Below are 10,990 nucleotides of genomic sequence, written 5' to 3' on the forward strand. Positions count from 1 at the left end.
TCGAAATAAACCTACGTTTCCATGAAAAAAAAAAAAAAAAAAAGAATCCAAGTTCATGTCAAGTAGGCCGTTGGATACAGGAGTCAAGGCTCAGGGCCAGAGCTGGAGACATTATTTTGGGAGGAGAAACTGGTGAGGGAGAACTGAAGTGTGGGGTCCCAGAGACCCAGAGATGGGACAGTGTCGGGAGGAGGGGTGGCCAGGTGGGGGGTGTGGTGGGGGGGCGACAGGGAATGGCTCTGGGATCTGCCCACAGGGGGTTGGTGGTTCAGGGGACTGGAGGTGATGGAGGCTCCCTGGCTGGGTCAGGTGAGTAGACGGCAGGAAGACGAGAGGAGTGAGGCAGTAGCTGGAGGGGCTGTGGGTTTTGAGAAGATTCTGGTATTGTTATGATTCAGTTATTTGAATATTTGCACAAGGTAAAGTATTTAAGCGATCCACAACCGTCCAGTCTGCGCGCACCCTCTCCAGCCCCTCATTAGAGGGTAGCAGCCCAAGGGCTTCTTGGCTTGTGTTGGGGTTGGGGAATGTGAGCTACTAGGCAGTGATGGCGAACCTTTTGGGCTCGGCGTGTCAGCATTTTGAAAAACCCTAACTTAACTCTGGTGCCGTGTCACATATAGAAATTTTTTGATATTTGCAACCATAGTAAAACAAAGACTTATATTTTTGATATTTATTTTATATATTTAAATGCCATTTAACAAAGAAAAATCAACCAAAAAAATGAGTTCGCATGTCACCTCTGACACGCATGTCATAGGTTCACCATCACTGGCCTAGAGACTGGAAAGATCCAGTGCAGACGCGGGGCTGGCGATGGCGGAGAGAGCAGGGCCTTGCAGAGGGGGAATCCGGAGAGGAAGGCTGGGAGAGGCAGGGCCTGGCCACGTGGAGGGTTGGCCTTGGCTGGGCAGAGACACCCGTGCAGTTGGGGAGCGATGGCCTGGGCTGAGGGCCTAGGCAGGGCCTGCACGCCCTCCGTCCGGTCCCGTCGGGGCAGCGCGGGGCCGGCTGTGCTGCAGTGAAGTCTGTGAGCTCGCTCATCCCCAACCCCCAGCGCCCCAGCTGCCGAGAGGGCGCAGCAGAAGGACCAGCAGGCGGTCACCCACCGCCTCTCCCCACCTGCCCGCCACCTGGTTTTTGCTCCGACTCTGCCCGAAGCCCTGCTCCAGACGGTCACTGGACCCCATCTCGGTTCCTCAGGCCCCTGAGGCCAGCCCCCCGCACTGTGGGTGCTGAGGCTCGCCTGGCTTCCTGCCCTCTGCCCTGAAATCACCCAGGGGTCCCGTTGGCGGCTGCGGGCCTCGCTGGGGGACCCCTGCCCGAGGTGCCAGACCTCACTTGCGGGGAGTGCTTCCGTTCTCGGTTCTGGAGCCACTTGTCCCCCAGACTCAGCCTCCTAGTCAACCTCGGCAGACACCCCGGAGATGAAGCCGACACCCCAAGTCTAGATGAAAGGCGAACATCTCTGCACACATCTCGCCGTGAGGCCCAGAGCAGGGTGCTCATGTGAGACTTTGGGGAGCCCTTCCCCTCACCACTTGTCAGGATGCCGCGGGTGGGGATGGGATAGGACTGCAGGGTGGGTGGGTGCAGGGCTGCAAAGAAGGATGCACATGCAGGTGTTTGTTTGGAAAACTTTATTGGTCCTGCGTGTCCAGCAAGGGAACTGGGACTGGGGGGCGCCTGGGCGTGGGGGCAGGAGGAGCAGGAGGGGCTGCAGGAGCAGGTGAAGGCACCGCCGGTGGCCAGGTGCAGCAGGCTCAGTGGCGGGTCATCTGCGAGGAGGACAGGGGGCGGGCGAGGGGCAGTGAGGCCCTTGTCCTGCACAGGCCCAGAGGCTCCCCGCAGCCTGGCCTTGATAGCAGCCCTACCCCCACCTCTCACCTTGGCCAGGCTGGGGGGGTATCTGCCTTTGAGGGGATCTTCCTTCTTCAGAGACCTCACCAGGCAGGAGCGGCGGTGGGAGAAGGTCATGAAGCTGTACTTGCCGTGGTAGCAGCCCATGCCACTGTGCCCTGCGGGGACGGGCGGCTCAGGCCCAGCGCCAAGACCCGGACCCTCCCGGGGTGCCCGGTTCCGGCGCGCCCCCTAGTGTCCACACCGGGAACAACACAGGGAGCGCCCAGGATGAGTGGAGTCCCTGCGATGGCACCAGAGGGTGTGCACCCCTGGCCCGTGGCTTCTCTCAGGGCCTCCGTGAAACAGGCCACAGGCGACCTTCAGGGACCTCTAGGGTGTCAAGGTTAGTGTGGCTGATGGATGTGCAGGCAGAGGCCAGAGGGCCGCGCGGGAAAGGGGATGGGAGTCTGGGGCCCAGGACTGCTCCGGCCCCTCCTGAACCCCCAGACCAGGGCTGGAAGGGACTCTGCGGGGAGCAGGTGGGCAGTGAACTCCTCCAGACTCACCCACACCCCCGAAGGGCAGAGAGTGCACGGACAGGTGGACGATGACGTCATTGGCCGTCACCCCGCCGCTGGATGTCTCCGCAATCATCTTCTTAATCACCTGCAGGGCACCCAGCCCGCCTCAGTCTCCTGCCCCGCACATCCCGCCCCTCCCCCCGTCTGGGCACAGCCTGGCGCCCAGGAGCAGCTTGGAGCACAGCCGGGCGGCCTGCCTCCTGGGCCCCTCGGCGGGAAGTGGGAGCAGGGAGCTGGGGCCCGCCCACCTTGTCGTTGTGGGAGAACACGTAGAGCGCCAGGGGCTTCTCGCGCTGGTTGATGAACCGGATGGCCTCCTCCAGGCTGCGCACGCACACGATGGGCATGATGGGCCCGAAGATCTCCTCCTGCATCACCGGGGACTCGGGGTCCACGTCCGTGAGGATGGTGGGGGCTGGACAGGAGACCAGCAGTCAGCCCCGCCCAGGCCCTCGCCTGCCTGCCGACGGGGCACCTGGCTCCCCCCTTGACTCCTTTACTGGTCCGGCCGCTGCCGAGGGTGCGAGAGGGGCAGACAGGTCTCCACCCAGGCTCCAGCCCCCGGACCTTGGGAGGAGGGGCTAATTGTATGGAAGGGCCCAGGGCCCAGGCCTGAGGGGACAGGGTGCCTCCTGGCCACCTGAGCCCCTGCTGAAGCTCCTCTGCCCCCTGGCAACCTGGAGGCTACGTGGGCCTGTCTGGTGGTCCTCACGCCTCGGCCCCTGGGCCCCTCCAGCCCTGCACCCGGCCTCCGTGGCGCTGCTGTCACACCCCTGCTGAAGCCTTGCGGGGAGGGGCTGCTGGGCTGGGCCAGCTGTCACCCGCCCAGAGAGCAGCAGAGCCCACCCAGGCCTGCCGCCCCTCCGCGGGGCTGTCTGCTCTCCCAGTATCTGCCCACTCGCTGCCACTCGTAGGGACCCTGGCAGCCTGGGCAGGAGGGCAGTGCTCGCAGGGCACACACCTATGTACCGGGTGGCCGCGTCCCCAGTGCCTCCATAGGCGACCTTCTGGCCCTCCAGCAGGCCCATCACCCGCTGGAAGTGCCGGGAGCTCACGATCCTCCCGTAGTCACGGGACTTCTGGGCATCATCCCCGTAGAACTCCTGCGGGCGGGAGGCGACGGGCTTCAGACAGGGACAGGGGCCTCGCCACAGCCGAGGCCGCAGGCGGATGGCGGCCGGCCTGGGGGAGCACAGGGCGCCTGGCCGGTGCCGTGGACGTGCCGTGGACGGTGCACCAGGACACCAAACCCTGCCGGGCCGCCGCCGTTTTCAGGGCACAGGCAGCGCTAGCACCTGCACGGCCTGGGGCGTCGCGTCAGGAGCAGCTGTGTTCACAAAAAGGACCGTGGAAGGGAATGGACACCCCGTCGGCGACGGCTGTCTGGGGCAGCAGGATTCTGGGGGGACATTTCCCCCTCTTTATGCTTTTTTAAAAAAATATATTCTATTGATTTTTTACAGAGAGGAAGGGAGAGGGATAGAGAGTTAGAAACATCGATGAGAGAACATCAATTAGCTGCCTCCCGCACAGCCCCCACTGGGGATGTGCCTGCAACCCAGGTACATGCCCTTGACCGGAATCGAACCTGGGACCCTTCAGTCCGCAGGCCGACGCTCTATCCACGAGCCAAACTGGCCAGGGCCTCTTTATGCTCTTTAATCTTTTTCAAAATTATCTACAGAGTGTGGATTACGTTTATGATCAGGAAAAAATCCAGTTTTCTAAAGTCCACACCCACCTGGCCACCCGGCCGCCTCACCCCCAGGGCCGCACTCACCTTCACAGACTTTTTGAGCTTCTCCACGACCTGGCTCTGGATGGAGGGGTCGCAGAGGATGTAGTCGGGGGCCACACAGGTCTGGCCGCTGTTCATGAACTTGCCCCACGCGATGCGCCTGCGGAAATCCCAGGTCAGACCGTATTCTCAGCCCGGAGGCTGCCCAGCGCTGGCGCCCTGTCCCTTCGGCTCAGGGTCAGGACTCAGGCAGAGCACGGGTGTGACTTCCAGCAGAGCCAGCCCTGGCTTCCAGATTCTGGGCTGAGGCACCCCCTGGCCCTGGGCATGCCCCCAGGGCCCAGGGCCCTGCACATCTTTCCCTCATCAGCGAGTGCAGGAGGTGTTGGGGGCGGGGAGGCGGGCGTAACTGGGTGGACAGCCCTTGTGCCCCGCTGTCTTGCTCTTGAGCCCTGCCAGCAGGGTCCCCACCTGGAAGGCGAGGCACGTGGGAGGGGGAAGCTGGGCAGAGCCCTGGCTGGACCTCTCCTCTCCTGCCTTCCTGGGCTGGCGGCTCCCCCTCGGCCTCCCGAGCTCCGGCCCAGGCCCACAGGCCCTTAGGGCAGGGGCATGTCTGTGTCGCTCGAGAGCAGCTGTGGTCCCCGGGAGCCGGCAGCAGTCAGAACGGCCGCTCCAGCTCAGACGCTGAGCCCCTCACCGGCAGGCGACGTCCAGGTCACAGTCCTTGTCCACGTAGCAAGGGCTCTTCCCCCCCAGCTCCAGCGTGACTGGGGTCAGGTGCTTGGCCGCGGCCGTCATCACGATCTTGCCGACACCAGTGCTGCCCGTGTACAGGATGTGGTCGAACCTCTCCTTGAGCACCTCCGTGGTCTCGGGGACGCCCCCATTGATCACCGGGTACAGATCCTACCGGGCGGGAGGCAGGCGAGGCTCAGAAAGGACCCCAGCCCTCCCCCCCCTGCCGGGGCAGTCACGTCCCCACACACATCCCCCAGTGGCCGAGGCCAGTGGTCCCACCACCACCAGGGCTGGGCCTCTGGCCGCAAGCAGTCGCCATCTCTCACTCCCAAGGCCTGGCCCCGCTCAGCTCCCTGTGCCGCACCTTGTCCAGGTACTGAGGGATGAGGGAGGCCAGCAGGCTCGCCATGTTCTCGCTCAGCTCCGAGGGCTTGATGACCACTGCATTCCCTGCAGAGCACAGAGTCAGCCCCCACCCCCACTGCTCTCCCTGCCAACCCGCCCCAGGGACCCAGCCTGCTGCCTCCCCCCTCCATCCCGTGTCCCAGGAGGAGTGGACAGCAGCGCTGCGGGCACTGGCCACAGGACCTGCGTGTCACCCGCCTCCCAGTGGATGAGGTGTGGGACAGAGGGAAAGAGAGGGGAGAGGTGCTCGGCCCAAGCAGTGCGCCGACTGGAAAGGAAAGCCTGGCACAGCTCAGCGAGAGCTGCCAGCACTGCGGCCGGGAGGGCGCTGCCGGACAGGGGAGCCTGGCGGGGCCTGGAGGCCAGGAGGCCTGCTCCCCGCAGTCCCAGTGGAAGACAGGCCCTTCACGCTGCTGGCCCAGCGCCTCTTCTCCAGGCCTGAGCCCGGCCACCCGCAGGGAGGAACAGTGACCCTCCCCCTCCTTCCGGACGCTGCCTGCACCTGCAGCGATGGCGCCCACCATGGGCTGCACGGTGAGGTCGAAGGGGTAGTTCCAGGTGCCGATGACGAGGACCACGCCCAGCGGCTCCGAGTGGATGTAGCACTCATCCTGCTGGGTTTGGGCCGTCTTCTCGGCGGGCTCGTCCAGAACCCACTCGGGGAGCTTCTTGATTATGTACTCGATCTCCTCCAGGCAGTAAACCACCTCCTCGTGATACGAGTTCCACTCATTCTGCGGGGAGAGGCTCCCGTGAGCGCCCAGCCCAGAGCGCCGAGCGGGTTACCGGGCCGCTGTGGGTCCTGGCTCCCGGCTCCCGAGCTTTGTGGCCCTGACCGACCTGCTACCCTTTCCTAACCCCAGTCTCCCAATCTGCAAAATAGGAGCATGATCTGTACTCCCAGCCGGCCTGTTCAACTTGCGGGGAGATGGGGGCCGTTCACCACCCGGCTGAGGGGAGCCAGGGAGCCGTGAGTCTGCGAGAGCCCTTCTGCAGGTGTGGGCACAGGTGTAAGTGCCTGAGGGGGGTGCCCCTGGGCGGAGTGGGGTGGGTGGGGGCGCCCCTGGGGGAGTGGGGTGGGTGGGGGCGCCCCTGGGGGAGTGGGGTGGGTGGGGGCGCCCCTGGGGGAGTGGGGTGGGTGGGGGCGCCCCTGGGGGCAGTGGGGGGCCCACCCTGTGGAGGTCGGCGGCCAGGGCGCCCGCGATGTCCTTCTCGCGCTCCTTGATCATGCGCCGCAGCGCCTCCAGCTGCTGGATGCGGAACTGCAGGGGGCGCGTGCGGCCCGAGTCGAAGGCGGCCCGGGCGCGCTGCACGACGGCGCTGATGCTGCTCATGGTGCTCGCGGTGCTCACGGTGCCTGCGGGGAGACGGAGACGGCGCCTTGGGGCGGGCAGGGCACGGCACGGCTGCACCCTGCTCCCCGCGCCGCCCCTGGGCCCTGGCCGCGGGCGGCCCCCTGCCTGCCCCCCCCCCGTCAGTTTAGGGGAAGGGGGCCCTGTCCCGGGGGCGCTGGGGAAGGACCTTCTTTTGCCTTCGCAGCCCCGACCCGGCTGCTGCCCCCCCAACCCCCGCCCCCCCCCCCCCCCCGATCGCGCGGAGAGTGAGGCCGGGAGTGGCGACCTGGACCCGGAGTCCAGGGGCTGATGCGGGTTCAGCAGGGGCGGGGCAGGCCCTTCCCGGCGTCCCGGCCCCTCCGGCCGCTGGGGAAGCCGCAGCTCCGCACCCGCCGGCCACTCCACACCCTGCGGGCTAAGGGCCCAGAGCCGCTGGCCGGCCGCTCGGTGGTTAGAGCGGCGGCTGGGCGGGCTGCGGGGTCTCGGGTGCGGTTCCCAGCCTCGGGCACCCGTCAGGCTGGCAGGCTCGCTCCCAGCCCGCGGGGCGGCCAATCTGTGTGTCTCATCGGTGTCTGCCTGTCTCCCTCTCTCACTCTCTAAAAACCAATGGAGGGGTCAAAGCCACCGGCCGCCCAGCGGAGCCGCCAAAGGCAGGCCCGGCCCTGCGGGTCCCCTTCAGGGGCGACAGCATCACAGCGTTTCCAAGCTTCCCGGGAAGAAAGCGCATCCGCTGTTTATAACAGAGACGCCGGGTCGTGTCTCTCCGTGGGAGAACCCGCCTGTTTCCCCAAAGGGGCGGGTCTGGCTCCCGGGAGGGGCGGTGCGGGAAGCCCCCCCCACCACCACCTTTCTCTCTCTAAAAATCAATTTTTAAAATAGTTTAAATAAAAATAAAAGGGCTCTGCTGCCCCTGTGTGATGGCGGAGGCGGGCGCAGCAGAGGCAGCGAGTGCTTCGCCCCTTCATAAAGCGCGCCGTGCCTGCGCCCCGCGAGGGCTCAGAAGAAAGCAGGTTGCAGGCGGGGCGCACGAACACACAGGAGAAGGCTCGGGGCAGCCCCCAGGATGACGGCGGTAAGGGGGCACTTAGTGGGGGGTTCTGTCCTCATCTTCTGTGGCGCTAAACTTGTGTGCAACGAATTTGCATCTATTTAAAATATTTGTTAATACAATGAGATATGTCACCGCACACCTGCCAGAATGGCTACCATCAATAAATCAACAAACAAGAGCTGGCCAGAATGTGGAGAAAAGGGAACCCCCGTGCACTGCTGGTGGGAATGCAGACTGGTGCAGCCACTGTGGAGAACGGTATGGAGTTTGCTCAAAAAATTAAATATGGAACTGCCATTTGACCCAGTGACCCCACTTCTAGGACTATATCCCAAGAAGCCAGAAACACCAATCAGAAAGGATATATGCACCCCTATGTTCATAGCAGCACAATTTACAATAGCTAAGGTCTGGAAACAGCCCAAGTGCCCATCAGTAGATGAGTGGATAAAAGCTGTGGTACATTTACACCATGGGATACTATGCAGCAGTAAAAAAGGATCTTACCCTTTGAGACAGCATGGAGGGACCTGGAGAGCATTATACTAAGCGAAATAAGTCAGAGAAAGACAAGTACCATGTGATCTCACTCATATGGGGAATCTAACGAACAAAATAAACTGATGAACAAAATTGAAACAGAGGCATGAATACAGCTGCCAGAGGGGAGGGGGAGGAGAGGGCTGGATGAAAGAAGATGACGGGATTAGCAAAGAACCTGTACGCATACCCATAGACAGACAGCAGAGGCCAGGGGAAGGGGGCAGGTGGGCAAAGGGGGTGGGGGAATGGGGACATCTGTAATAGTGTCAACAATAAAAATTAAAAATATTTGTTAACTTTCTGAATAAAGCTGATTGGTAGTGCTCATGGCAGAAAACGCAAAAGAGACAAAAAGGGGTCACAGAGAAGTCAGCTCCCTCTCCCTCAGCAGCTCCTGCTGTCCCCCCAGGGGCTTCCCCCACTTCAGACATCGCGTCACTTCTAACATCAGAAGAAAAGTAAAGAAACGAACACGCTACAATACGGCTATTTCCATTTTCCAAAAAACTACGTATACCATAAATAACATATGTATTTATACCACATATATAACTTTTGTATGTAACATATGCATATATGACATATATGCCATATAAGTGGGTTTATATGGTATGTATTAGTATACACTAGTAGCCCTGCACATGAATCCGTGAGCCAGTAGGTCGCTGCCGCCCTCCTGTAGCTCCCTCGCCTCCCGCCCTCCCCCCCCCCCCCCCCGCCCTCCTCCTCCCTCCATAGCTTGCTGCCCTGCCCGCTCTCTCCGCAGTCCCTTGTACCTCGCTGGCCCACCCTCCCCCTGACCAGTGATCTGATCCTGATGCACTTGGTGGCTACGCCTCAGGGTGTAATGGCTAATTAGCATATTCCTCTGTTATTATATAGGATGGTATATATAATTTTTGAACAAATGGAAGTACGTGTGTGTGTGTGCGTGTGTGTGTGTGTGTGTGTGTGTGTGTGTCCTGCAAGTGGTTTCTGACTCCTTCCACCCCCTCCATGGCGCTGACCCCTCCAGGCTGGCTGCGCAGAGAGGGGGCCCTGCTGGCATCCGGGGTGCCCCAGCCTGGAGGTTTCATGGACCCCTCCCTAGGCCTTTTGGGGGGACGGAGGGAGCCCTCTCCCTGGGTGCCCCTGCTGGCCATGAGCCCAGCCACACAGCCCAACAGGAAGGCCCTCCCGCCCTCCCAGCCTCATGCGGGCACCCAGGGCAGCAGCCTCTGGCCATTGGCGCCATGGCGGGACGGCCCAGCATAAGAGCCTGGTGAGACAGGGTGGCTGACACCCAGTCCCAGTCCTCGCACTGCGCTACCCGGGAAGGAGCCGCAGGGCACTGCAAAGACTAACAGAGCAGAAAGCATCTGCTGCAGGAGCAGCCGGAGTCCACCTTCCTGAGCCCGAGCCTGCCCGCCTCTCCAGGGCCCACTGCGCCCCAGGCATCCCATGGACAGCTCCCCTTCATCATCCCCTCTGATCCTCAGAAAGCTCCGGAGCTGTTAGGAGTCCGCTTTATAGAGGAGGACAGCAAGGCTGAGACACATTACATGCTCTCAGTTAGCAAGTGGCAAAGTCAGGGCTGCACCCGCTTCTATCTCTAGCCTCCACTCACGCCTTTTACTACTGAGCTCTGCACCTTCTGGGGGAGGGAGTTGGGGCTTCTCACCCACCATCCCCTTGGCGCCCTGCTTCTCCACTCCTTCTACAGTGCCCCCTCCCAGCGCTGTGGGTGGCAGAGCTGCCCGAGGTGGGCTCTGGATCCTCGGGATCCCCGATCTGAGGATTCTCACTGGACACTCCTGGGGGGTGGGGAGGGTCAGCCGCAGAGACAGACCCGCTAGCAGGGCCGGCTCCCACTAGGCACCCCACCCGGGAAGAGGAAGGACCCTGGAAGGAAGGGGTTACCTCTGACAGTCTCCGGTGGCTGGCGCTCCTGGAGTGCACACCCATCGCCAGGGATGCATTTAAGGGCCTTTTCCCTACCCGCTCAACCCTTCTCCAGCCCACTCAGCCCTGGCACACCCCGTCCTCCCCCCCCCCCCCCGCCCCCATTGTGTGAAGAGAGCAAAACAGTATTCAAATGCGGGTGCAGCATAATCAGGCCTCTGCTCCCTGCGAGCCGAGCCGGCTCTGGGATTAGCCCTTTGTTCTCCTCTAAAATGCAAGCATGTGTCTTTGCAGGCCTGGGTGGGGTCCCATCCAATCTTCAATGGAGCCCAGGCGTGTGTTTGCCCTGGGCGGGGGCTCTGCTGATTGATTCAGCCTGCCCTGAACTTCCTCCAAGTTTCCAAAGTGCAGCTGCGGCGCTGAGCTCCCAGCCTCAGTTACATAAGCTCGGCAGGGGTGCGGTGGGAGCTGGGAGAGTCACGCAGCTCCCTGGAGATGCCCGCTGCGCGGCACAGCCTCGTCCTCGCCCTCTGCCATGCGCTCCGGAGCGGCCACCAGCGAGGCAGACTCCAGCCCGGGCCCTGCCAGCCAGAGGCTCCCCCCCCACCCCCCACCCCCCACCTCCCCTCAGGAGCCAGTGATAACAGCCAGGGGTCTCCCTGGGGGGTCAACTGGGAAGTGCTTGGGAAGGAAGGGGTCTCCATTTACCAGGCGTTTGCTGGGCATCTGCTCTGCGCCATGCAGGGGATGGCGGCAGATCGGGGAAAACAGCCACTCACTGCTCCCACGTCCCCCGCCGCATGGACTCTTGGCCTCCTCCTCCCAGGCACCTCCGTCCACCCTCACTCACAGCCAGTGTCCCCGGCCTCCTTTC

The 10,990-nt window shown here is 62.7% G+C and overlaps 1 protein-coding gene across 3 annotated transcripts; it reads right to left on the reverse strand.

The window, feature by feature from the left end:
• Positions 1–1,630: 1,630 nt before the first annotated feature.
• ALDH3A1 (aldehyde dehydrogenase 3 family member A1) lies at positions 1,631–10,245 on the reverse strand. 3 transcript variants are annotated; one of them, XM_036296433.1, is made up of 11 exons: positions 10,135–10,245; positions 6,480–6,664; positions 5,810–6,041; positions 5,267–5,352; positions 4,862–5,070; positions 4,207–4,324; positions 3,388–3,529; positions 2,675–2,841; positions 2,412–2,511; positions 1,891–2,021; positions 1,631–1,781 (listed from the first exon to the last, which is right to left on the reverse strand). In XM_036296433.1, exons 2-11 carry the CDS (start codon positions 6,639–6,641, stop codon positions 1,767–1,769), a joined length of 1,362 nt encoding a protein of 453 aa, XP_036152326.1. In that variant the 5' UTR covers positions 6,642–6,664; positions 10,135–10,245; the 3' UTR covers positions 1,631–1,766. The 3 variants fall into 3 exon arrangements, with proteins under 3 accessions (XP_036152326.1, XP_036152327.1, XP_036152328.1); XM_036296434.1 differs by lacking the exon at positions 10,135–10,245 and adding an exon at positions 6,928–7,366; XM_036296435.1 differs by lacking the exon at positions 10,135–10,245 and adding an exon at positions 6,829–6,848.
• Between the last annotated feature and the right edge of the window lie 745 nt (positions 10,246–10,990).

This window comes from Myotis myotis, unplaced genomic scaffold (genome assembly GCF_014108235.1).
Source record: "Myotis myotis isolate mMyoMyo1 unplaced genomic scaffold, mMyoMyo1.p scaffold_m19_p_29, whole genome shotgun sequence".
NCBI lineage: Eukaryota > Metazoa > Chordata > Mammalia > Chiroptera > Vespertilionidae > Myotis > Myotis myotis.

Excerpts from the sequence above, each read along its gene's own strand:
- ALDH3A1 (XM_036296433.1), bottom strand. The coding sequence starts at position 6,641 with ATGAGCAGCATCAGCGCCGTCGTGCAGCGCGCCCGGGCCGCCTTCGAC. Across the intron at positions 6,042-6,479 it reads TGGCCGCCGACCTCCACAGG|AATGAGTGGAACTCGTATCA; the intron begins GTGGGCCCCCCA and ends CTCTCCCCGCAG. Across the intron at positions 5,071-5,266 it reads TCCCTCAGTACCTGGACAAG|GATCTGTACCCGGTGATCAA; the intron begins GTGCGGCACAGG and ends CCCGCCCGGTAG.